General features: G+C 42.1%; 2 protein-coding genes across 2 annotated transcripts in view; one reads left to right on the forward strand and one right to left on the reverse strand.

The window, feature by feature from the left end:
- Nucleotides 1-8316, reverse strand: part of LOC130179457 (probable G-protein coupled receptor 158) — a 60550-nt gene extending 52234 nt beyond the window's left edge. The window contains exons 1-2 of the mRNA XM_056392450.1: nt 6946-8316; nt 1818-1923 (exon numbers count right to left, since the gene is read on the reverse strand). Of these exons, the coding sequence (XP_056248425.1) occupies nt 1818-1923; nt 6946-7802 (963 nt within the window). The 5' untranslated portion in view covers nt 7803-8316. The remainder of the gene's footprint in view (nt 1-1817; nt 1924-6945) is intronic.
- A 6987-nt stretch (nt 8317-15303) lies between these two features.
- dis3l2 (DIS3 like 3'-5' exoribonuclease 2) lies at nt 15304-27144 on the forward strand. The gene is given in 22 exon segments (XM_056392170.1): nt 15304-15387; nt 15953-16722; nt 16852-16982; nt 17502-17555; nt 17795-17896; nt 18053-18236; nt 18429-18493; nt 18906-19135; nt 19221-19394; nt 19636-19715; nt 19822-19934; nt 20176-20283; nt 20435-20668; nt 21366-21445; nt 21658-21806; nt 21809-21840; nt 22283-22369; nt 23015-23162; nt 23485-23615; nt 24036-24140; nt 24591-24695; nt 25158-27144. Coding segments are annotated over 21 exon segments (3159 nt in total). The 5' UTR covers nt 15304-15387; nt 15953-15977; the 3' UTR covers nt 25260-27144.
- Nucleotides 27145-27398: the final 254 nt, after the last annotated feature.

The following is a 27398-nucleotide window of genomic DNA, read 5'->3' on the forward strand; positions in this document are numbered from 1 at the left end:
CGCCAAATATGGTTAAGTCTAAGATTATTTAACGCACATAAGCAGTTTAAAAGCAAATGTTTCCACAGAAAAAAAAAAAAAAAATTACAGATGCAAAAATGTGCCTGTTAAAAACCCACATTCACACAGGACACACATCGAAGTTAATTCGGCGCGTTTCCATCAAAGACGGCCCTGGTAGCTAAAAAGGCTGTCTCTGCCCACCACTGCGATGATGATAGAAAGACCCAACACGCACCATCTGCACACACACAGCAAATACAGATCTGAACCGAGGAACTACAGGACTATCAGCCGCTCAGCTCAGATTATATCAGGCAGCAGCCAGGAGAGAGTTTCTTATGAAAACGGAACAATACAGAAGAAACAACACAACAGATCAAAACGAACACGGAGAGCTGCCATGTCTCCTTCTATAGCCCCCCCCCACCCCCCCACCATCACAGACCGAAAAGGGGGGGGGGGCATACAGACAAAGAGCATGGTCAATTATTCACTACATCTTGCTGCAATCCATTACACTGCATTTATTATACATCACATGGCCAACGACATGCCACGCAAGCCTGAGCAGCCACTCTCCCCCGCCGGAGTCAGAGAGGCTTCCTGCAATACATCACATAAAACTAACGCATTGGCACTGACATGAGCGAAGTAGTGAACACACAGAGAAGCCCACACACTGACAGAGGCCCACGCACACACACACACACACACACACACACACACACACACACTGACAGACAGAACTATCTCCTTGCTCTCTTTCTCTCCATCACCCTGGAAAGTGACAAAACATGATGTATGGCTGCTGCCAGTTCCATCACAGCGGCTGCCGAGGTAAAAACACTATACCATGGAGAAGACGCACACACATACATGTCACCATCACCGCCTCTCATCATCATTGACAGCAGCACTCTCACTACAGACAGTGAACTACTATCTAGGGTTTTTTCTCCTCATTTCACCAACTGTCGGGGGCACGGCTCGCTCTATTGGTCCAGGCTGAAATAGCTCAACAACTATCGGACGGATTGCTGTGAAATTTGGTGCTTTTATTCATGGTGCCCAAGAGGAACGACCCTACTCACTTTGGTGATTCTGTGACTTTTACCTCTAGCGCCACCAGCAGGTCAAGGTTCTTTACATATCAAGTGAAGTATCTCAACATCTATGGCTGGAAGGATCGAAAAAACACAGGAATCTGACACGGGAGAGCGATGTTTGTCTCCCGTTTGAAACCAATAGTCATTGTTGTTTATGGTTTATTTCAGGAGACACTCCTATGGGTGGTATCAGAGGATAGGGACAAACGACCTGCAGCATACGGTTGTAGGCTGGGTGACTCTTGAGCCTGCTGCTTTGCTCACTTGACTTAAATGTGTCTTAAAATGAAATTATGCCGCCATCGCCGCCAACGACCCTCTGTCACCGTTTTCACAGGCTTGATCGTTGAGGGTGAGGAGGGGCCATCGTTTTACACTAAATCTTTTGACTGTTTTGAATGCACCATCCGGGTGTACTTGTCAACGTGAACACAATTATGCAGTCAAAATGGCAAGTGTGAGTACAGAGACTGTGGAGTGAGTGACTCTCATAACGTCTCAGGGCATCTTTTTGCCTTGTGTCTGAGTGGACTGAGGGTGTAGTGGAGAGACTGAAGTGTGTGTGGATGAACAAATGCTTGAATGTAACAGTGAAATACATTCACTTCATCTACAATACACCAGAATGAGAAAAACTGACAGATAAAGAGAGAAAATTTCAAGTTATTACTAACTGACAAAGACTGTAGCGAAGGCAACGATACTCACTTCCATACTGGTGAGATTACAGCGGTGAGTCCCAGCGAACCAGCCGCTGCTGGAGCACTGGTCAATGTCCACATCCTGCAGGTTCACGTCCACACGAACAACACCCCTGCCAGAGGGAAAGAAGAGAGGGAGGAGGGAGGAAAACAGGAGTGGAAGAAGAAGAGGGAGGTGCAGGGAAAGGAGGACGAACAAGTCGTGATGAGTGGAGGGACGGGGAATGGTGTGAGATAAAATAATGGAAATGATAGGAGATTAAAAGAAATGATAAGGGTTACAGAATCAGTAGATTGTGATGAGGTGACGAGGATGAGAAGAAAAAATTATATATTTAATGGGAATGTAAGAGAAGCGAAAATAGAGGAGGAAGGAAGGTGAAAGACAGAAAATGAGGGACAGTAATGTTGTAGATGTGACAAGTGAGAGAGGGAAAGAGAGGCGAGAGGGTGACCAAATTGTCAAGGATTAAGGAAATCGGTGTTAGGGAGAGGAAGGAGGAGGAGGAGGAGGAGGAGGAGGAGGAGGAGGAGGAGGAGGAGAATGAAAGAGCAAAATCAAAAATAAACAGGAGGAGTGATGTTCAGGGGGAGGAAGGTCGAGAGTGGAAGAAGCAGGGGAAAGGAGAGCGGTAATAGAGAGGAATGAATGAAATAGATTGAAAGTGGGAAAGAAATTAAGAGCGACGGAAAAGAGTAATGAAGAGAAATCGAGAAAAAAGAATGAAGGAAAAAAGAAACAGAATCAAGGTTGAAAAAGTTCATCAATACTTGTGAAATAAGGTTATATAACTTCTTTTTATAGCGTTTAAAGATTGTAATGTTTTGGTCAAAACAAGCTGCCACGAACTTCCTCCTTACTTCTTTAATATTGTTGACTATAATATAAAATAGTGCATCACCAGACTTAAAGATACTGATGTAGTTAGTTTAGTTGGTTTATACCTGTGGCCAGTGCCCACAGTTCTGAAAGCAGCTTTTCCCGTTTTGCGTTTCAATATAACATTTTAACGACAATAATTACACATGCAGTGTGTTCAGCATTGCAGATGTGGTGTTTGTTTTTTAAATGAAAGTAAAAATCCATAGGTTTTTTTTCTCTCTCTCTCTCTCTCTGCTTGTAGACCCAAACATTTCTGCAGAAGTAGTTTTTAAGTTCAACACATGGAGACTTCTGCAGCAGTCAGCCATCAAAGATTCACACTGTGAAGTGAATAAGGTTAAATACTGCTCAGGGACGTGACTGCAACACAGCACTAGAGGAAAACTGCCCGGGACTTAAACTAGTGGAGCTAAGTTCACCTCAGCTACTGCCGTATATCCTACTGTGCAGAGCCAAACCCAACTCATGTCTCTCTCCGTGACTCTGGTTTTAACACAGACACATAAAGCATGTTCAGGCTTCTTTGATTTACTCTCCTCTCCTGCCTGTTTTCTCCACTGCCGTAGCAGCTGTACATCCACATGTATTATCTCTCTCTCTCTCTCTCTCTCTCTCTCTCTCCTTTATGGTTTTGTGGATGATCCTGACACCCGTTACCTCCATCTGCCTGCTGGGAAGCAGAACAAACAACCACGGGAGAGACTTTGGCCACCAACTCTTCTCAATCAGACAGAGAGAGAGAGAAAGAGAGGCAGGAAAACTTCTTGATACCTGTGAGTAATAGTGTGTGTGTGTGTGTGTGTGTGTGTGTGTGTGTGTGTGTGTGTGTGTGTGTGTGTGTGTGTGTGTGTGTGTGTGTGTGTGTGTGTGTGTGTGTGTGTGTGTGCGTGCTCCGGTCTATGTTTACAGGTCAAGGCTCGTTAGCGACTGAAAGCAGTAGAAACAGCAGAGCGATGTGATAGATGTTGGATCTGAGAAACATTTGGGAGCCAATGCAACGTAACACGAGGCACAAATTTTGAGCGTCACAAAACAAAACTACAGCCTGAATAGACGCTCAGTGATATTTTTAGTGTCGTATTGTTGCTCATAACCTTTAAGATCATGTTAAAGTGGAGCAGGATCATAAACTGTCAAAAAGTTATGAAAAAGTTAGTGATTTCTTCTCTTTTAGGGATACTTGGCGTAACGTGACTCAATATCTTATATGACTTAGCATTTCATCATTTTTAAAGTCAGACTTACTAGTTCATATTTGTAACTAATTCAATTCTTATCTCATATATTTTTATTTTTGTGCTCTTACTGTGTGACCCAACCCAAATATGATGCTGAGTCTTCAGACTGATGCTGTTATTTCTTTTGTTTTTTGGTGATTTCAAAATGGAACTTGTTGCAGCTTTAAAGCTAGCTCCAAGCTAACTGTATCCTGACAGACAAACGCAACAGCACCACTACATGTAAGTGTCCAGCTGTGCCTCAAGGCCTTCTCCCTCTCCTCTCTTACCTCACGATTCTGCTTCAAATCTGTAACTCTCATTTAAATTTGAAGGCCATTAGTTTTCGTAAGAGAGGTGAGTATTTCTGAAACACTGATGGCCTCTCCGTAGTCTCCTCTAAATCTGGCCTGGAAGGACAGTGAGAAAGGGGAATAAAGATGAGGAAGAGGCAGCTTTGAGGTAGACGGAGTACAACATGGTGGAACTGATTCTATCATCTACACTAGCTTACACTTCTCTGTCCAGAGCCAACCAACTTTCTATTTTTAGAAATGTCATCAGAGGCGTGAGATGAGTGGAAATAAACCGCAGGAAAGTTGCAGACCACAACTCATTTCACAGAGTGAGGCGGAAAGGCGGCGTGCGTCTGGTTGTGTAGTTGCAGGCAATCTTTATACTCAATTAGAGAGTGCATCTTTCATGCTGACGTGCTGGTAATAACCACTGAGTTCCCTTCAACTTGAGTTCTTCCCTGACTCCCTCTGCTGACTTCACAACCCAGTGCCAAACATTACTTTGAGCATGAGAGTTAATATGTGACCTTGGACATTTTCACAAAACAATGCCAACTCAAGGTCCGCTTACTAGATTTTGTAAAGCCTCCAACATCCAAGGTGGAAAGTTAATATTAAGTCTTGGAAATTAAAGCCCTAATTTGACCAAACAATGCCAACTCAAGGTCCACATGTTAGACTTTTTTAAAGGCTTTCAGCTTGTACTACATTGTCTTCATCATGTTGGCTAAGCTGTTTTGGACATGGATCTGTTGTCATCATCCATTGCACTTTATACACCAACATGAGAAAAGTAAAAAAAAAATAAAAAACTCAAAAAAAAAAAAAGTTAGTAAGTGGACCTTGAGTTTGCAAATTGTTGAACTACCGCGTCCAAGTTCAATGATGAGTTTTCCTAATTTGAAAAATGAATAAAATCACAACAGCTACTAAGCTCGCATGGATCCATAACAACTGAGCAAACTCCAACCACCGATGAAAACCATGTGACATGACTGAAAGCTCTGGGGGGGGGGATTAGTATGTGTCAAACTGTATTACTTTACATTTCATTATGTCTCTCGTGAAGACAGCAGATCACACAACCTCTGTTCTCTCACCCTTTAAATTTTCAGTTAATGATTCAGTCAACAAACACGTCTCATGCTGCAGCACACTGAGGTTTCTGGACTCTCCACGTTCAAATGAAAGTATCCCTCTAACTGTCACGAATCTGTCACTTGTAAAATGTCACCGCTCTTTTAACACGTACCCAAAACCTTCTTGGCTGAGCTTGACTTTTTGATTGATTCATTATGAATGCATTCGCTGAATTAATTTAATGACACTTAACAACATCAGTCGCCTCGGGGCAACTGAAAGCATTTTCTCTCCACTTGTTAGACATCGTGGCGAGTTGGGGGTTTTAGAGAGGCAGTATTATCCCAGACAGGCAATAAGTCATTTATTTTTGGAGATGAACGGGAACATCACAGGCAGATTTTCCGAGTTGTTACTGAAACTGCACTGTATCAGAGAGACACTTGTGAGCTGTTGCAATAAATGTCAGTTGGATTCCCGTGTAAGCTAAAACTGCAGATCAAGATGATACTGATCGAATGGATTCTGTGGTAACCCCACACTCATCTTCATCATACGAAGATATATAGATACCGTGACTGTCCCTGGAGCAGGTAGTGATGCAGCACTTTGCTCAGGGACACGGCTACGGCGTGGATGCTTGCCAACTTCAGGCCCAAATCGCTAAAACCACTGAGCAACATTTGTGTCTGTTCTTCCAAATAAAATATCATCCATATTCAGTTCGTCCTATTTGTGCACCAGTTGCAGTTATGGTAGATTTTACTAAAATCTTGCTTGAGGTGTAAGTACAGTGTTTTTATTTGAATGTTTGAAGTTGAATTTTATTTTCTCAAACGACTGAAGAAGGGATGGTGTCAGGGACAAACCTCTCTTATCTGGGATTTACTACAGGAGTTATCTGATCGGACTGAACCTCTTGTGTGATCCTACTCTGCTCAGACTGTGCACCTGAAATCCAGAGTGGCTTCATCCCACAGTTGTTGATCTTACATTGTTTATTCATGATTTAATTGATTTTTTTTGTGATACTCTTGGACTGGAGCCTTGACATATGAGATCCTTGGGTGTTTCATGCAGTACACATTCCCACACACACTCACACACTCACACACTCACTCACTCAGAGACAGACACAAAGAGCCAGTTCGTATCAGTTCACTCACCACCAAACACTGTGTAGCTAAAGCCTGCAGTTGTTCATTGGATTGTAGGATACAGCAGCAGAGAGGCACAGCTGTGCTTTGACAGGCGAGCATATTAAATGAGAAAGGTCTACCTGTGTCTGTGAAGCGGCTTTTACGCCATCTGTTTCCTGCATCAAGGCCTCAGTTCAGCAGGATCCACATTTACATAAAGTCTCATAGTGCATTATTGTCAATCAATGAGGGGTATACTTTCAATATCTGCTTCCATATCTGACTGTTAATGACTGTAGTGGTTTAAAAAGGTAGAATGAATTGATTGATGGACTTTATCTCCCTCTGAAAAGTTTTCGGGTATATATTAATCAAGAAAAAAGTGTGGAATACTTTAATACATGAAATATGAATATATTATTTCTGCATTTTGAAAAGAAAGAAAGTGCTTGCGGAGAATGTATCAAATACAAGCAGCATCTTTTGGCTCTTTCTCTCTCAAACACACACTCCCTCTCACCTGAACTCTGGTGCAGAGTTGCGCTTCAGTCCATAGAAGCCAGCAGACAAGGTGAGCAGCCAATAGGGCACAAACGCCCCGTGCTCACACTCCAGGTACGGTGCCGACCACTTGATCTGGTTTTTGTCCAGAAGGTAACTTCCACTCTTGGTGCCCCGTGCCTCCGGGACTCTCCTGTGCGAGTGTGGTCTCCTCCCGTCCCTAAACTCATTAAACCAGTCCGACTCCGGGCCCCTGCTCCCCAGGTGACGGTGCACAGTGCTGGACAGGTCCTGCAGCACCACCTCCTTCTCGGTTCTCGTAGCCTGGAGGAAAACGTGGGGCCCCGGCGTTGGCGCGTCCGCGTGGAAGGTCACCACAGCCCTGTGGATTTTGGGGTCCCCCTCGAGGATGCTCTGCACCAGCGCGTGGTACCAGTGGATGTCCCTGCGCAGGGTTTGCTCCCGGGACCTGTTGGCCTGCAGGATCATGTTCAGGAAGTTTGTTGCGTGCGCTACAGTGTCCAGGATGCTGTGCAGGGAGTAGTGGGAGGCGACGTGCAGGCCGCCTCGCAGGCTGCTCAGCTCGTACCTGCGCGAACAGTTCACCTGCCTCAGCGCCGAGGAGTCCCCGGTGTGCAGGAAAGCCGTCACCACCCTCGGCAGGTCCTCCTCAATTTTGTGCGCCACCACCGTGCGCTCGGTGGATGGAAGCGAGTAGTAGGTCGGGTGGTGGGGCGGCTCCCTGTTGATGTTTTGGGTGCTGAAGACTGGCGGGTTCTTGTCGTCTCTGTCATTATCAGACCACTCCACATAACCGTAGTTTGATCCCAGAACGAGCCCTGTTTGCAGAAGCAGCGGGACGACCAGCAGAGCCATGGTTCCTCCTCACAGGCGCAGAGATGACACCGCGGGCACTTGGCAAAGTGTGGCGAGCATAACCAAAGCCACTCTCCGTCTTCCGCTGTTTCACGGGACGACACACACCGAGCACACACCACAGAATGCCCCGTATTTCAAACCCATAATCAAGCTGGAAACGATGAAGGATTTCCACTTCTCATCCAGTGCATCGTTTACCCGAGACTTTCTCCCTCTTCTTGCCCGCTTTTACAACACCACCATCTGACCCAAACAGCTGCCCAGACACTCTCCAGTCTTTAAACTCAAAAACAACACTGACTCCTCACCGGTCCGCAATCCATTCACATGCAGCGACGTGAGAACCGAGTGCTCACGGTCTCTTTTTACTCCTCCTCGGAGAAATCCATGTGAGACGAGTAGGATGACGAGGGACGTAGCAAATTGTTCCTGAAGTTCCGTCCCTCCCAATAAAACCCTAATAGGCCACTTGAAGTGTCGCCCAGCGGTGTGTGTGGTTGTTTCCCACTGCCAGTCTGACGGAGGTGGGCGGAGCGTAGGAAACGACTGGAGCTGTCCGGTGCTGAAAGTAGCGCCCGTAGGAAGACGTGCGAGGGTGGAGGTGGTGATGAAGATGTTTCAGTGATGAGGATGGAGGAGCAGCCTGGCGATTAGACCGAATCTAAAAATTGAACAGGATACAACATATATGTTGTATAACATATATTACTATGTTCACTCTATGGCCAAAAATTACTCTTATATATGTGACTGCTGAACGTGACACAACAAAAACATGCGCATTAAAAGGGATAAACTTCTCTAATTTAAAGCAGCAGATGTTGAGATCTCCCAACCTTTTGTCTCAACTATGGACACCAAAACTCTGAATGCTACATTTCCCATAATGCAATTAATTTACGTTAGAGCGCCCCTGCCTGCTTTAAATTTCCACACCTCCAAATGTGTCTCCACACCAGAGGTGTGGGACTTGAGTCACATGACTTGACTCAAGTCAGAGTTAAGACACAAATGCTTGACCAAGACTGATAAAAGACTTGACTTTAACTTTGACTTGGTGTTCATGACTTGAGACACGGCTAAGTCAGAGGACTCAGAAGGACTTGACTTTCTTTCTTTTTTTAAATTAAATATTTGCATTTTTCCAGTTGTTTTCTTTTTAGAAAAGTTAGATTTTGTTTTTGAGACATGAATAGGTGATTTCCAGTGTGGTGGCCAATAACCAGCTATCATGGGGAGGGGCTCAGTCCAAAAATACTAACATTTGGATTGTAGGGAGCAAAGAGAACATGGCACAATGCAGGTTCCACAGAGATGTACTGTAATACTGCTAACTACAATGGCACCCAGTGGAGCACATACCTCCTCCAAGGCCAAACAATCCTACACATTAAGGAAAGTGATAAAGAATCCTGGATCTGTCCCTTTAACCGGATCCGGACCAAAATGTAATGGATTCTTCCCTGGTTTATGCCCCATTGCTCCACCAAGTTTGGTGCAAATAACTTCAGTACTTTTTGCTGACAAATAAACAGACACAGGTGAAAACATGACCTCCTTGGTGGAGGTCATGTTAATAATAAGACTAAAAATAATAATTGTAGGAGTGGGTGGCTGCAGTCACAGATCTGGACTCTACATTGTCACAAAATGTCAAATATCAGTAAGATGTGTGAGGTGTAAGCAGCTGCAACAGTTTTTGTTAATGTTGTAAAGTAAAACTAAACTTTTCCTGACCACTGTTTTAAAGTGGAAACTTGAGTTGCTTGATCAGATCAATGACACAACTTGTGTGACTTACTCCCACCTCTGCTTCACACCCAAGCCAAGGTAAGTGGATTGCACTTCTATAACACTTTTCTAACTTATCAGAAAAAATATCACTTGAGTCACTTTTTCCTCTTACCCACAGATTCACACACCAGTGTCAGTGAAGTGACTGTGTTCAGTCTCTTGCTCAAGGACACTTTGATTTGTTGACAGGAGGACTCAGGGATCAAATCACCAACCTTGCCATTAATGGACCAAACCTCTTGAGCCACAGGTTCTTTGCAGGGTTAATTTGGAAAACTGAGCAGTGCTACAGCAACAACTAAACTGAACATGATGTGTAAAATCTGTGGAGCGTCCTTTCCCTCTGAAGCCAGTGGGAGCTTACATGCTCCCAAATATCACATTGTCTTTGGAGCGTCGTTACTCCACGATCTTCTGAGCTAGAAACATGCTGTTCTTTAGGGTTGAACTAAGATACACTAATGTGAAAAATTAAAAAATATTTGGTCAGTCTTATTGTTTGTATGGTGCATTGCTGCTTTCTCTCTGTATGTTTAAGATCGATTCTCATCCGCCATCTTTAAAAGTGAGCATTCTAGAGCCACGTTACTGAATTGGACATTCCTATTGGCTCCAGTGGGTGCTATCACAGCCAATCAGAGTGTCTGATTCAGAGGCGTGGCCTGCCCAAACTACATGGGTGTGGCACTGTTTCACTCTGAGCTCAAAGTGAGGAGAAGTTGTGAGTTTATTGCAGTGTCAGAAAACAGACAGAAGGATGTGACCAGTCAGGTGTTTAGTGCAGCAGAGGCTTTGGAGATGATTTTTCAAGGGGCAGACAAAAAAACACCCATGAAAACTGCACCAAAGAATGAGCAGAACTCATGAACAGATAAAGATAGAAACTCCAGCACAATCCAAACACGTGTTCAACTTTCTGTGTTAAAGTTTTCTTTCTTTATTATGGTTTGCAGCTTTTATCTATAAGATAAAGAAAAACTGGGTTGGAATATCATTGTGTGCTGTAGCATTAAGTGTTTCTTTAATGGAACTAAAGGTCCAAATCATAAAAACCGCTCCTGACCATAAGTACCTATAACAATATAGATGGGGGTGTCCTCATACTTTTGGCAGAAAGGTGGGTGCAGTAGTAGTGACAGGCATTCAGTTTTGAAGATGGAGGAGCAGCTTGGCAATTAGACTGAATATAATCCAATGGAACACAATATTTTATACATTTCAATGCACACTACATGGCCAAAGGTATGTGGACACCTCTTCTGGGTAGACTTTCCATTAGCTTTTGTAACCTGGCTGCAGGGATTTGTTCCCCTTCAGCCTGAAGGAGCATCAGTGAGGCTGGGTGATGAGCCCTTGATTGCAGTCTGTCCGGCAAAGTTCTTTAACACATCTATGTTAAAATATCACTGAATATACGAGAGGGGCAATATCTAAATTCTATGGTATCATACAGAATGTGAATAACACATTGTCAGACCCATTTAAAGTGGCTTGGGAGAGAGAATTGAGTAGGGACATCTCAAATGAGATGTGGGAAAATTGTATTAAGAACATCCATGATAGCTCAATCAATGCAAGACATAGTTTGATACAATTCAAGTTAGTACATAGACTGCACTATTCTCCCTCCAGGTTGCAAAAAATATTTCCGGATGTGTCACCCCAATGTTTTAAGTGTCGAATTGAAGAAGGAACACTATCCCACTTATTTTTGTCATGTCATAAGCTGCAATCATTCTGGGGCTCCTTATTTGACTTTTTCACTAAGGCCTTTAATCATCCATGTCACCCAGACCCATTCATCGTGTTGTTTGGGGTGGCCAACCCTGACAGTGCGAAAAGTGGTTGTGAAGCTAAGGCTATCTCCCTCTCAACATTGTTGGCCAGAAAATTAATTCTGCAATCTTGGAAATGTGAGAGGTCTCCTACATTTGAAATGTGGCTGAGGGAGTTGGGAAATGTATTACACTTGGAGAAAATCAGGTACATTATGTCTGCTAAAGAGGAAGTCTTTTTTAAAATCTGGCAGCCTTTTCTCGATTTAATGTCTAAAAACTGAACTAGTGCTATTCTATCACTGCGCCATTACCTCTGCTCTATGTCCTGTTTGTCGCATGTCAAAAACCTCTGTCAAGAATCTGTACTGTTTTGTGTTCTCTCTCTTTGTTATGAAAACAATAAAAAAGAAATACACAAAAAAAAATATCACTGAATGCTGTAGGATTAAAATGTTCGTTAACTGGAACTAAGATGCCGAGTTTAAAAATTAAACACAACCCCAGACCAACCGTACGCAAAGAGATGTGAAAAAAAGTATGTTATATACATGGACACAGTTATACAGACATAATTCACACATGTATAAATGTAAATAACGGAAGTCAGAGAGGTGAACTGTCATTTATATGTCACACGCCTCTCTCACTCACAGTGAGCAAATAAGAGAGTGAGCTTTCGAGTCGCTGCTGCCTGTGTTCAGATACTTCAAACCATCTGGTGTTGATCATAAAAATCTACTCTGACATTCTCCACCGCTGATCAGGAGTCAGCCCCAGACTGTAAATGGGCGTTGCGGTGTGCAGCTCGCCCGGGGTGACTCGCAGGCCGTTGCCATGGCAGTGGTAGGTGATGACCGCAGAGATCTCCCCAATCTGTCCGCTGCTCGCTGCAGCCCGTGAGAAGGAAGGTAGCCTGGCCCTGCAGCATCTACAGCTACACCTGCAGTTTACACCTCTCACACACATTTACACTCACACGCTCAATCAGCCTCATTGTTTGACATGTAATACCAATTGGAAAGGGAGCATCAGAGAGAAGGAGACAAGAGAGTGACTGCTACTGCCCCCTCTATTTCATCTTCTTCTACAAGCTGCACTGCCTCCCCTGGCCTGATAAATATTTGATAGTTATTTGCTGCTTCATCTGCATGCTTTACAACTTGGGTCTGCACAACCGCAATAGTGGTAGAGGCCGCTATACCAGCCCTTCTTTCACCCACGCTTTCTGTTCTCCCAGAGGTTCCTTTAGATTACGTCAGAAGATAGCAAGGGAATGAAAAAAATCTTATGAGGAAGGATATTTTCTCTGATGCCCCCCCCTTACCCCCCCACACCTCCCCCTACATGCAGGAGTGTGCTTTGCTACTGCACCCATGCAGAGAGCTGCATCTGAACTTAAAGAAGCAAAGTTGAAAGCTGCTGCCAGCAGGAAAGTGACCAGGGCTCACTAGATGTTTTATCAAAGGAAAGTTAAGAATGTTGTGCTTTTAAGGATGTTTTTTTTGTTTTTTCTTTCTTCTTCTTAGAAAATCTACAGTCAAACACCAACTTGAAAAGGAAATGGAAAGGCACCAATAACTATCCCTTACAAGTGTGTGAGTTTGGTTTTCTCACTGATAAGAAGCTCATTTTCAGAGGCTTAAAATGTTCTCCAAATTATATCAAGAACCTTGAGCCATATCACGCCAGTGTAGTTTTTTATATTTATAGGTATGAATTATGGTGCTCCTTTCACAGATGCAGTTTACTGTCATAACAGCATCTTCTGGTATTCACCTCTGTAGATGTGCTAATGCAGCAATATCAAAACTCTGTCAGTGGGAAATATTTTCTGACTTTGGTTGCTGAATAGATGCTGGAAGTACAGTCAGCATACTGAAGGATATGGTTACCAACCTGTTTGATGATGGGTTCGATGCGGTGATGATGGAAATGACCACTCCTGTCTCTTCTTTTTGAGTCTCAGCTTAAACTAGTAAGTATCAGAAAGGTATCTCTGTCTCTCTCATCCCAACCGGTCGAAGCAGGCGGCCGCCAAACCCTGAGTCTGGGTCTGTTCAAGGTTTCTGCCTCTTAAAAGGAAGTTTTTCCTTGCCACTGTTGCCAAGTGCTTGCTCATGGTGGGAATTGTTGGGTCTCTGTAATCAATATTATGAGGATTATGGTCTCAACCTGCTCTATTTGAAAAGTGCCTTGAGATAACTCCTGTTGTGATTTGAAGCAATATAAATAAAAACTGACTGGATTTGAAAGGTAACAGATGATGTTCAAGGAGAAGATGAAGACAAATGATGAGGTAAATGGGGAAAATAAAGAGGTGATTTTGTTTTTTTGCAAAGTAGCTGAAGCTCTGTTGTTCATCAGAAGTAATTCTGAGGCCAATCAACCAGTTTTCTTGTGCTTAAAAGTAGAAACAGGTGAACTGCCAATATTCTGGCTCACACATCAACTGCAGCTGCCAGATGAAGATGAAAAACACTGCTGAAAACTGTAACTATGTTAATTTCCCAATCTACAGTCCGTAGCAGAGTTTATTAACTGATGCAAGTGAAAAAAATCTTCCAACCACAGACCAAAAACATGCATGTGAAAAGAATCTTCCTCCTATTCATCTGACTGTCTGAAGACTGAATGTCTTTATGATGTCCCTTGGTCATACTGGTTCACTTCCCTATTTAATACTTTTTCATGTTACTGTTATATACATAACACCCAACTCTAAATACAGTCTATACTGGATGGGAATAAATACAGTCTATGTGTAATACTGTAACAGCAGGTGAGATTTAATTAAATCATATTTTAACCCAGTTACAGCCTTATTATGTCATCTCCATTTGACAAACATTACACCACAGGTTGGTTACAACACAGACAGGCTGAGTAGGTTTGTTAAAGTGTTAGAAAAGATGGGATTTGTGTTGTTACCAATGAGGCCAAAAGGCAGCGGGTTCACAAGCTCATGCTGTTATTCCTTTCCATGACATGTGACAGTTATGAGCAACAGCAGCTCAGACATAATGTTCTCTCACTGATCATGCAAAGCTTTGACATAACTTAATTACAAGGCAACCGTCAGTGTGTGTGTGTGTGTGTGTGTGTGTGTGTGTGTGTGTGTGTGTGTGTGTGTGTGTGTGTGTGTAAACGCATACATATGTGTGCATACTTAGTGTTGAAAGACATTCTCAGCCTCTGTCAAGGTGAGACATGACAGCATCATCTAAATTATATCCTCAGATGTCCGAAAACCCACATCCACGTAGCCTGTGTTGTCTCAAAAAGCACTCCCACTATCCCTGGGGAATTAAACTGAAGGATGTGTGTATGTGTGTGTGTTTCGAATAGCCTTCATGAGTTGTCTTTTCCTATGAAAGCATGAACAGACAGGTGTGAAATCAGCTTGTCAGGAGAGAGAGAATAGGACACACACACAAACACACGCACACACCCCTCAGACTGAATGTTTGATGATTTACTTTCTCCCTATCCTCATCACAACTGACACACACACATACAGCAGTCTGCCACTGTGTGGTCGAATAAATGAAATATTTGGTCATTGCTGCCCTCTAAAGGTTTCTTGTGGCCTCTTATCATCCAAACCATGAGAGGAGTCATGCAGCTGCTCCATCCACAGTGAACACTGGAACGTCACAGCACCAGTGGTAATTTTACTGGGTTGCATTTATGGACCGTTTCCTAAAAGTATCACACAAAACTGGGCAACTTGTGCTGTAAAAGAGAGGGGCATACTGCATGGAAAGCTAAAGACAATGTCAAATATATATTGTACAGTATTAATATATTAATTACCACAGATTTCTTGACGATAAACTAACGTTCCCCATTGGGGCGTCTCTGTACTGTCGGCTAATTTCGATATTTCCTACAGCACCCAAACGTAGCGTGATTGTTACCATTCGTGACGACGGAGGACGTGAACGCAGCAGCTACTAGCATTTGGCTGTGAACGACAGCCAAGTTACAGAACTTTCACCGGAGTGGATAAGGTAATGTATAAAATTTGAGGTTTGACAGCCTGTCTGTACATTTTCGAGTGGTTTGTCGTGGTCAGGGTCGTGGTCTGTCTGACGAACAAGTAGTTACTTAACGTTAAACCAACACTTGGCGTTGCAAGTTGCTAGCTGATGCTAGCCAAGCACTGCTAACATTCGTAACGTTAGGTAACTGTTAACTGTAAGATAGAATATGCTTAAAAAAAGCATTTTTAACTTGTTAAGACAACAACCCGTAAATAAATGGGATGATACAGCTTTTTTTCTCTCTTATAACCATCATCCCGAAGAATGTAAATTTAGCTAACATTAACGTGGTTACCTTCCATTCATGCTTATGTGTGTACTAAATGACACATGACTAAACTGCATGATGTAAGATGAGTAGATAATTCAGCAACAAGCCAGCTGCTGAAGAGCTGCTTTCATTTTCACCAAATGAACTTCAGATAATGATCTTCTCTTTGTCTGCATATTTTGTCTACATTGTCTGAAAGTTATGATCATTGTTTCACCCCCTAATGGCAACATTCATGGAGTATGATTATTGCTTTTTCAGAGACTGAATCTTTAAAGATTGCCATATGGATTCTCCTCTGCAATCTAAGAAGGCTAACGTGAATCGAGAGCCGAAGCGCACCCAGAATCAGTCGAGCACTCCTCCTCAGAAAGATGCCTATGCCAGGCTTCTCAGCCAGCACCGCAGCAGCAAGTTCAGTTTGTATCTAGAGCAATATGCAAAGGACTTGTCATGTCAAAGGGAAGGAAATGGGCCGAGCACACTGCTCAAAGCCCAGAGTGACAGGCTGAACATACCACAGAGAAAAAGAGACCAAGTGCCTAATGATTTCTCTGATTCGAGTGACTTCTCCCCCTCTTCCTTGAGAAGTAAAGGAGAGGACAGTTCATTGTCTTTGTACATGGAGAAAATAAGCAGTCGCAATCCTCAGCAGGAATGTGAAAGGAAGCAAGGTGTGTCTGACAGGCAGCGACGGGGACAGAGAAGGGACACCACCACCAGCCAGGATGGAGACATTGAGTCTGGGGAGGAGCTCAGCTGTTTAACACCTAATGATTCGCACAAACCTCAGAAGCAGCAGAAGAAAAACAAGGACTCAAAAGGGACTGACTCGTTTGTTGGTCTTCCTCAGTCTCCAAAGAAAGCCAGTACAAGTGGACAGGAACAAGAAAAGATGATGAAGTCGAAGAAAAAGAATCTGCCAAAGCAACCAGACGAGGACAGAAGCAGAGAAGGGCCTGGGGCTGACACTCAGTTGTCAAGGCCCATATCTCCTCATGGTAAAGACAAAAAACCGCAGCAGCCCCGAGGTAAATTGTAGGTTAGTTTTTGAGATGTTAATTCTCAACAGGTGCAGGCAAATTTTGCTATTTGATAATGTAGTTTTATACATGTGATGCACTATGATGGAATAAATCACTGTGTTATTTCTTTTTCAGGTTTAACTACCAATTCTCCTGCTGACAAACGTAAGAACAAAGGAGGCAGAGGGGCAAGGAAACAAGTGTTTGAGTCCTACATGACATTTGATGAGGTTTCCCATGGGCTTAAAAGAGGAGAGCTCATTCAGGTACAGAGCAGCTGTTCCAGAGCCATGAAATTACACATAACACAATCACACAGGAGGTAAAATGATAGGGACATGCTCATTTTATGCTTATTTCATTATTGTATTTAGTTATAAATTTATCAATAACAAATTGTATTATGATGCTCTGTAATGCCCCTTTTTACCGCTGTGTATAGTTCTTATACGGTGGAATACTTTGGACCCTGGGTTTGCTGTATTGTAATTTCATGAAACACATTAATCTATAAACATGTAACATACAAGTACAAAACTTTTAGGAATAAGTTAAGCTTGAAATTGGACTTTGACACAGGGTTTAAGGAAGAGTTCAATGTTAGGTAACAAAGCAGGATCCAAATTAAGGTCTTCCTCGTTCCAAGTAAATTAGCCCAATTACTTGACATAAGAGTTGGCGTGGAGCCTGCAGAGCCTGTGGCAGTTATACTTGGGTAATCCAGCCTTGGGGCCACTTTGTTCAAGGTCAAGTTCATTGTCAATTAATGCATATTGTCTCTACAGGGACAATTGAGAATCAACCCTAAGAAGTACCATGAAGCTTTCATCCCATCTCCTGTGAGTTGATTTAGCTTCTTTTCAAGCATTTTGACTTGCTAACAAATTTGACACATCACAATTTCCTGCCTCAGTAACCTGTCTGTTTAGTTCTGTATATCACCTGGTAGCTATGTTGTAACATGTATACATAATGAATGTGACTTCACTGCATTAGCCAGTACCTTAACATCCATCTTGAACAGTTTACATCAAAAGTTAGAAATGCAGGAGATGAACAATCTTATGTATGTTTGCAGGATGACACGCGGGATATATTTCTGGATGGGATTGTAGCTCGCAACAGAGCACTGAACGGAGACATTGTGGTGGTGCAAGTCCTACCTCAGGAACAGTGGAAGGTAAAACTACACTTACCTATTTAGTTTGAAACTCCATGTTTTAAACTTCAGCACCAACTTTTCAGAGTTTTATTTTAGGGTCTATTTTAGCTATTTTCCCCAGGACAGTAAAAGTAGTGAGTGATCAACAGGTGATGAATGTTTGTGTGTGTCCAGGTTGTGAGGTCAGATACTGACTGTGAGGGCGCCAGTGAGTCAGAGGCCCAGAGAGAACACATTGCACAAACAATGCAGAAGAAGACAGAGCGCACCCGAAGGCCTGATGTTATTGTGGAGGACCATTGTAGTGACCAGGATGAAGTGTGCAGCAAACTTCAGAATACCACTCTCACTGACACAGGTACTGTGAAGATGGAGAGAATGTAGAAGCCTTTGCATATCAACATTATTGCAGATGTGGTATCCAATTATAACACTACTGCTGATATTCGGTAACGTCAACACTGTTTGAATGTTTATTTACTATTCTGAAGAGTGAAAACAATAGTTTAGCTAATCCATGTTCATTCTTCCTCTCATCTGATGGAAACAGGGCGACGCCTGGAAGACCCCTCAACCCCACGGTCCAATGGTGAAATAATCCAAAAGACTGCTAAAGTGAGCTTCCTCCTTATCTGTCACTCTTTGTCTCTTTCTACCCTTTCCTTCCACTGACTTTTTTAAACTCATCCTAGACTGAGAAAAACATGTAGATTTAGGCCAAAATGAACTGCAGAGCTGCCACCACTGACAACAACTTAATTCATCTGGCTACTTCATATTAAAAGCCTTTTCACTGGAGGGGTTTTACTCTGAAAAACAACACCAGGAACTAGAGTCGTACAGCCGTGGTCGGAGGCATTATGTTTTTGCGATATCTCAGGAACGCCATGAGAAGTTCTTCATGTTTTTTGTTGATTTTAAAATGGAGATCTTGCACTGAAAATCCCAAAAAATGCTTCAATGCTGCTGTACTGACTGAATTGAAATCCTTACTGTATCTCCCTCATCCTCTGCGATTGTCTGCCAGGTCGTGTACATTGTTGAGAAGAAACACTCAAGAGCTGCGACAGGCTTCCTGAAGTTCCTACCAGACAAACCCTTTGCCATGTTCTCCCCCGTGGACCACCGCGTGCCAAGGATTAACGTTCCCCTGCCCGACTGTCCTGAAGACTTCAGATCCCGCTCGGGCGACTACACCAACACCCTGTTCATCTGTCGCATCACCAACTGGGAAGCCGACAGCAACTTTGCAGATGGGTGTGTATAGATACGCGACACAGTTAACAGTATCACTCTGGTCTGACGACCGTCCTGATTGTTTCTAAATGTTTTCCCCCCCTAGTCAACTCGCCAAGACCCTGGGGCAGGCGGGAGAAATCGAGCCAGAGACGGAGGGCATACTGACAGAGTACAATGTCGATTTTACTGAGTTCTCAGATGAGGTGTTGGACTGCCTCCCCAACAACCTGCCCTGGACCATCCCGCCTGAGGAGATGATGAAGAGGAGAGACCTGAGGTATGACTGTGAAAACCCTACATGCTTATGTAGTCTTTCCTTTTATTATGTTCTGAGCGGGAACACGCTTTATGAGCCAGATCCAGCTTTGCCTCGGGGTATTTGCGCACTATTTATACAGTATAATCGGACTACTAATAATTACAAGCTTTGTTGTCCAATGGGAGCAAGTGAGTGTATGAAGTCTTAATTTAGGTCGTGTATTCATATGATTCACAAAGCACTATTTCATCACATGCAGGAATGAGTGTATCTTCACAATCGACCCTGCGACCGCCAGAGATCTGGATGATGCCCTGTCGTGTAAACAACTCCCAGATGGTAAACTGCTGTCTGATGATGATGATGATGATGATGCTTATAATGAAGGATCATGTGTTTCTGGAGGTTTTGCTATAGTATGTCTTATTGGATATTTTTAACACAGGGAACTTTGAGGTTGGAGTCCACATTGCCGATGTGAGTTATTTTGTGGGGGAGGACAACGCTCTGGATGCAGTTGCCAGCCAAAGAGCAACTAGTGTGTACCTTGTTCAAAAGGTGAATACTCCTTTGTTTACACTTTGTTTTCAAAATGACTAGCTGCTTCATGTGGTTTCATGTGTCAGACTACGAGTTGACCTCAGAGATGTTGTTGCATTATGGCTTCTTGGGTGTTTCTGCGCATCACCAACTCGGCATCTGACTGATGTGACTGCCGATTTCTCTGTTGCGGCTACATCTTCCATTCTTTTAGTATTCTTTAGTATTCAGTGCGTTTGTGTGTTTTGTCATTGTCCAGGTGATTCCCATGTTACCTCGGCTGCTCTGTGAGGAGCTGTGCAGTCTCAACCCTCTCACCGACAGACTCACTTTCTCCGTTATATGGAAAATCACACCCGAGGGGAAGGTATGATCATTTAAAATTCATGGACCTGTGAGAGTTGCACAGATTAAGAGTAGTATCTGATGGATGATTGATTAAGCTGAATTTTATGCCATTTTTTTTATGGTTGATGATTCATCTCATTGGTTCCACTTCACTTGCCCTCCCCCTTCAGATCCTGAGTGAGTGGTTCGGCCGTTCAGTGATCCGCTCCTGCGTGAAGTTGAGTTACGACCACGCTCAGAGCCTGATCGAGGCCCCTGAGAAGATGTTCTCAGCTGAAGAGCTGCCACCCGTGGATCCTGTGCATCCAATAGATGAGATCCACCAGGCTGTGCTCAATCTGCACTCTATTGCCAAGAACCTCAGAGCCCAACGCTTTTCAGGCGGAGCGCTCAGACTGGACCAGGTTAGTCCTACATGTCTGGTATGTGACGTCTTATGTCTTTGGTAAGCAGTGTACAGTGGTGCATGATAGAGATGTCATAGAGAGAGTATCATGCTCTCTGACCGTTGCCCAATTTATCTGAACTTTCAACGCAAATTAAGTGTGGAAAATCAATTTGATAATTTGTAGCTCTTAAAACATTTGGAAATATTTACAGTGCTAATCTTGATATATGACAAAATACTTTCATACTTTCATCTCGTCAAAATGTGTAATTTATCTGTATTAGATGTTGCTTGAAATCAAGTAAATCTTCTTAGATTTAACCACCAAATTAATTGTCTGTCAATGTTAATTTTTATAATAATGCACCACAGACTAGAGTGGATTTGTAATTGTCATTTTAGTTCATTTATAATCTTTGTTAATCTGTCTGTTTGTGGTAAAGTTTCCTTCCACAGTTAATAAATAGGACATGAATAATTGCTGCTGATGGTTTTTGGCTCTCCTCACATGTTCAGTTTATTTCAAAATGAGAGCCCACAATGATCAGAGATAATTTAACAGTTAGCTGGAAGAGATTTAACAAGATTATTTGATCTGACCAATATGATAACCCAGCAATACTTGAGAAATGTATTGAAACAAAACTCATATTATTCAGTTTGTCAGCGCTCTAACATTTATATCTGTATATTTATCGTGTTTTTATTTTCAGTTGAAACTGTCTTTCACTCTGGACAAAGAGACCATGATGCCTCAAGGCTGCTATGTTTATCAGTACAGAGACAGTAACAAGTGAGTAAACAAACCCTCCACAGATGCATCTGTGTCTGTATCTCTTTCTCTTCCAAAATGAACATGTATTTGATAAGGCAGATGTGTAACCACTGGTGAAATGTATTTCCTGATCATTCTGGACTGTGTAAATATCAGTCCTCCTTTTTTCTCATTTCTTATTTTCCCCCTCTGGCCATTATTTCACTGTTACCCATAACTCTGTCCTCTAGGTTGGTTGAGGAGTTCATGCTACTGGCTAACATCGCTACTGCCCACCACATCTACCGCAAATTCCCGGCACTGGCCCTGCTCAGACGCCACCCTCCACCAAAAACCAAGATGGTGGATGAGCTGCAGGAGCTGTGTGACCAGCTGGCATTAACGTCGACCTGTCCTCTGCAGGAGCATTGCACGTCAGTACTCATAATGTAGATGTAGCCCAATGTCTAATCTCGCAGGAACAATTATAAAATATTTTTGTCCTGAATCAGAATAGTACAAGGCACAAGGTTTATGTTCTCTCTGCTGAGTTTAAACATTATCTTCAAGTGAGTAAATTCAGAATGATTAAATTCAATTGTTAATTTGTCACAATGTGAGACGGTGTCAGCCGTTTCTCCTGATGTTTTCCAGCTTTTGCATGATCACACAAAGAGGAAATGAAAATAAGCATATATATATATATATATATATATATATATATATATAATATATATATATAAAATATCATTGGGGATCTGAGCCTCAATAAATAATTCACAAGACCTTTTAGTTCCTTACCGAAAATGATGTAAAAGAATAACTGAAGGTGTGAATGACTGAATGACTGTTTTCCTTTTTGTGTTCAACATGCAGAAGAGTCTCAATACTACTCTTGGTGATGATGAGTACACCAGTGCCAGAAAAGAAGTCCTCACCCACATGTGCTCCAGACCCATGCAGGTTAGTAGCATGGTCCACTTGATGTTTCTCTGCTTGAACTTTAATCCATTTATCAAGCTTGTGTGGAATACACTTTTGCATATAAACTGAAGACTGCTGACTTCACATGCACTGTTTTGTAATAGTTGTTGCCTTGAAAGAAAAACATAAAACATGAAAATATATGTTTTGTGGGATTGAGATGTTTAAAAACTTAAAGGACCAGTGTGTAGCATTTAGTGGGATCTATGAGCAGAACTGGAACATAATATTCTCAGTTGTGTTTTCATTAGTGTATAATCACCTGGAGCTAAGAATTTTGTTTTCGTTATCTTGGAGCGAACCCTTCATATCTACATAGGGAGAGCGCATGTTTCTACACTGTCCCAGTACCATCAAACCAAACACTGGCTCTAGAGAAGGCCTGTCTTGGTTTTGCGTTACCTTAAGTCCACCATAGGTTCTCCTCCACGCTTGGAAAGGGAGGGGTATTCAGTTGGTTGCAATCTGCAGCCTCACCTCTAGATGCCACTAAATCCTCCACACTGGTCCTTAAACGTCAAGCTGTAATATGTAATATTTTAACAATATTTAGTATAAAGATTATACACAGTGAATATATAGGATCAGTCTCTGTATTTAATTTTGGTTGTTGGTGTTTCCCAGATGGCGTTGTACTTCTGCACAGGTGCACTGACGGACGAGCAGCTTTTTAAGCACTACGCCCTCAACGTTCCTCTCTACACTCACTTCACATCACCCATCAGACGCTACGCTGACATCATTGTGCACCGGCTGCTGGCTTCTTCCCTGAGTGTGTACCTTCTTCACAAAAAGTCTCTCACAGACACATACACATTAAAACAAATAACAGAATGTCTTGTTTGTTGCAAACAGTGCTTCACTTGTGTTGCAGGACATATCTGGTTTTTAATGTAGAAGAGAAATGCTGAAAAGAACAAAGCAGCCTCAGACCTGATGTTGAGTTGATGTATTGTTTGTCCTGTTTCCTTCCTTGCCATTGTTCCTGCCTCTCTCTGCTCCTACGACATGTGTCTGTGTCAAAAATATGTGTGAATTATTTATGTGTTTTTGCTCGTTATCTTCATGTCTGTCCACTCCTTGCTTGCATACAGAGTGTGGGCCTCACTTAGGGCTGTCAACAGAAGAAGTCCAAAAACAGGCATCGCATTGTAACGACAAGAAGACGGTGTCGAAGAAAGTCCAGGAGCTCAGCTCTGAGCTCTTCTTTGGAGTGTTTGTAAAGGTGGGTGACCAGAAAACATGTTGTCAACAAGCGGGACCAATGGAAACATACTTTTCTGCTGTTTCCACAGTGTCTCGATTTTAACAAAATACTTCGTTTTTAGATCAAATACTGACCAAACCAAACGCAACATAAATTAATTGTTAATGAAATGTGGTTTTACACACAATTAATAACTCCCTTTGAGATGTTTTATATTTTCTCTGCTGTTTGACATTAATCAGCTCTCTTCAGCCCAATTCCTCAATTTAATTATTCGGTGGTTAAGAGTCATTGCCAGACTACAATGGCTCTGACACTGGGTGAGAAATGCAGTTGGAGCTTATCTAGTTTCCTCCTCAAAAGAAAATGTGTTCAGCAATTCGGCCAGATGCCCAAAATGTAAAATACTGAAAACCGAGGTTGGTCTGTTCTCTACAGGAATGTGGCCCCCTGGACTCTGAGGCCATGGTGATGGGGGTGTTGGATCAGTCCTTTGATGTGCTGGTTCTCCGCTACGGAGTGCAGAAACGCATCTACTGCAAGGTCAGCTGCACTTCACTCCATTTACAGGGAACGGTTCCTAAATATATACATGTACATTTTTACATAATAGTATTTTTAGTTTTTCAGACGTACAAAACTAAATTTACAGAAAGCCATGTCAAAGTTTTCATATGTTTAGTGTTTTTAGATCTATTCTTTAATGTTCTAAAAAAACTCCTAAAAAGTCTTACTTAGCGTTTTCAGTTTTATTGTGCAGTTGACATAATTAGAGATATTCTTGGCTTTCAGTTCATCATAGTCATTCATCTCCACAAGTTCACTTTTATTTATTAAAAAAAAGAAGCTCACTGAGGAGAGAGAAATGAGAAAGTCCAGAAGGTTATGGTCGACAGTACGAAACACAACCGTCCAACAAGTTTGCCGCCACAGTGGTAGGTCGAGTGACAATCTCATCTGAAACCGCTTGAAACCGTTTGTTTCCACCTTCAGTCTGTTGCGGGTCTGGACTCATTTCACCATCGTAAGGTGGGGAAGAAATCAGAGCTGACTCTGGTCTGGACACCAGAGGACGCAGAAGAAGCTCCGGTGGAACAGGTGAGAAGGACAACCACTGAAAATACTTTCGTTATGGTTTCTGGCCTGCCAGTCGGTCGTTCACTTATCTGATATAAATTTAAATGCAGAGAGAGATTTAAGGTTTCATAGTTTTCATTACTTCTTTACTGGGTGATTACATCTATTATGTTAGAGCTGTAACAATAAAACCCAATTCTTCAATCACTAGTTTGATAATGAATTAAGGGGCACAGACAAATACCCATGTTAAACCCATGTTTCAGTTCAGAGTGTTAGACCTTTGTTTGATTGTTGTCAATAATTAGCAGCAACAGGAAATGAAAAAATAAAATCAGGAGAAAACAAAGCTGCTAACTCAGAGTTGGACTAGCTAGCTGCGTTTTATGTAACTCTCAACAACATGGTTAGAACGTATCTTAGACCGAGCAGTTTGACAGTGTTTCCTGCAATGTTCATCATTTGTTTTTGTTTCCTCTACAGGTCATTTCAGTCTTCACATTGGTGGAGGTGCAGCTCAAGGCCGACAGCGCACCAATGAAATACAGCGCAGTGCTCAAGAGGTCCGACAGCACTGGATCATAAACACTGACATGTGCCCAGGAGCACACAAACACTTGTATACGGAAATTTGGAATTGCACATTTTCTTTTGTTAAGTAATGACATGACTTGACATGTAGTTTAGAAGCAGTGTTACTGTGGTACGCAGGAAGTCACTGATCAGATCAGAGTCAGGTTTCATTTGCAAATCTTGCTGAGATTCATATCAACCTGAAGCATCACACCAGTGGTTTTTCGTGTTTTAGTCATTTACTACAAATAACACGCCCACCTCCACATACATGAACGCTGCTCAGTTTCCGCAGTGTATTATAGTGTTTCATATTTTGTTGACTTTTCTGTGAAAGTGTTTCCTCTCAGTTTTTCTTTTATTCATTGACATGAAATACAGAAGTCAACATTCATAGTCTTATAACATGTATCCATCACAGCAATAAAGTCTGTAATGGTAGGCTATACCATTACTGGTTATAATCTAGGCCTAAACGAAGTCACTCATGAGCAGACTTCAGTTTTTATGTAACTCAGTATGGATTTGAAACTGAATTTGGCCTCAGGTCTGACTAAAAGAACCAAGGCAGCAATGAGTTTTATTTTGCTGTTGATTTATTGACCTAATGAGGTCAGTTTTGATGTGATATAATTGTGGCACAGTCTAATGTGTGAAAACTGATTTTTTTTAACTATTTTTAGTTTAATACCGGTAAGTGGTTTCCTGATTAGATTGAGGAGTTGTGTTTGCAGACAACAGAGGAAACCCACGCTGCAGAATTTTACTTATTGGCTAAAGTTTGGCCGTGGTGATTGATATAACTTGTGGTGGTCACAGAGGAGCTACTTAGGTAAAACGGTTCATATGTAGCATTAATAGAAAGGTAGAAGGTTCAGAGTCACTCAACAGGTATAGTAACATTTGCATAGGAACAAAGTAACACCATCCAGGACTTTTTATATTGCCAGGGTGTGTATTGATAATGTTTTATGCAGGACGAGTGTTATTTTGTGTTTTACCGGGTTGTTGGTTGATTTAAGTTCTTAAACTGAGAGTGTCGTGGATCTAACCCGTTCTAGTCTACGATGATATAACTGAGGTGTGCAAGTGAGGCCAAAGGTAGATCATTCATCAACTCATTGTTATTGTTTTTAATACAAAATATGGGAATGACTTGAATGTGAAATGCTGCTGAAAACGGTTGGTGGCCTTAAGATCTTGATTCATTTTATGTTGGTTCAAGTGCTTCCAACTGTTTTTTGTAATTCTTTTCTTTCTATGCCTAAACTTGATTTGTGCAGCACAAGTACTTAATAGACCTCATTAATATCAACTGTGAAGTTCAGCCTTACTTTACTCAAGTCAACATAGGACATCATTTCAGTGCAGCTGCACATTTTAAAAATGGATGTGGACCCAACCTTTGCTTTATCTGAGTCCGTACGCCTCTTCAGTTGTCACTCAGTCTCATTCTGATTGAACAGTGCCATGTGGTCATAGAAATTAGCTGCTACGTCTGCACCATTATTTGTCAAATTTTTGTTTGGCAGTTTGTTTTTAGGTTTGTGTCAGATTTCTTTGAAAGGTTACCAGCTAATACTTTTAAGTTATTTATGGATTAATAATATTTGACATGGGCTTTAAACATATTTTTAAACCAGCAAGTAGTTGTACTGTTGTAAATGTGTTTTTGTGATTAGAGATGAAAAAAAATAACATTTGAAAGCCTTTGAATCTAGTTAAGTCAAAAGAAGATTGAACTATAGCCTCTGTATCTTCTGTATAACGTCACCTGTAACTTTCATTCTGGTCGATATTCAAAGTGCATTTGTTTTCTGCTAACCCAGTATACAGAGCAATAGACAGTTGTCTCTATCTCTACAAAAATAAATACACATGAAACCCACTGGGAAAATATTGACTCAGATTGTAGTTTTTTTTTTGTTTACTTCTTCTTGGCACCAGCTTTAACGTTACTAAACTCTGGTGCTGAGGCTAAGTCTCTGAGGTTGAGGCTGGAAACACAAATTCTGCTCGAATACAAATTAGTGGGTGAACTCTGCCACTGATGACTCCTGATGAACTCCACTCTGGCTCTGCCCTCCTCTGTGTATTTGATAGCTTGAATAAACACAGATAATCTGTGTTCTTTATTTCCAAGGAGTGTCT

The sequence above is a fragment of the Seriola aureovittata genome, chromosome 12 (genome assembly GCF_021018895.1).
Source record: "Seriola aureovittata isolate HTS-2021-v1 ecotype China chromosome 12, ASM2101889v1, whole genome shotgun sequence".
Taxonomy (NCBI): domain Eukaryota; kingdom Metazoa; phylum Chordata; class Actinopteri; order Carangiformes; family Carangidae; genus Seriola; species Seriola aureovittata.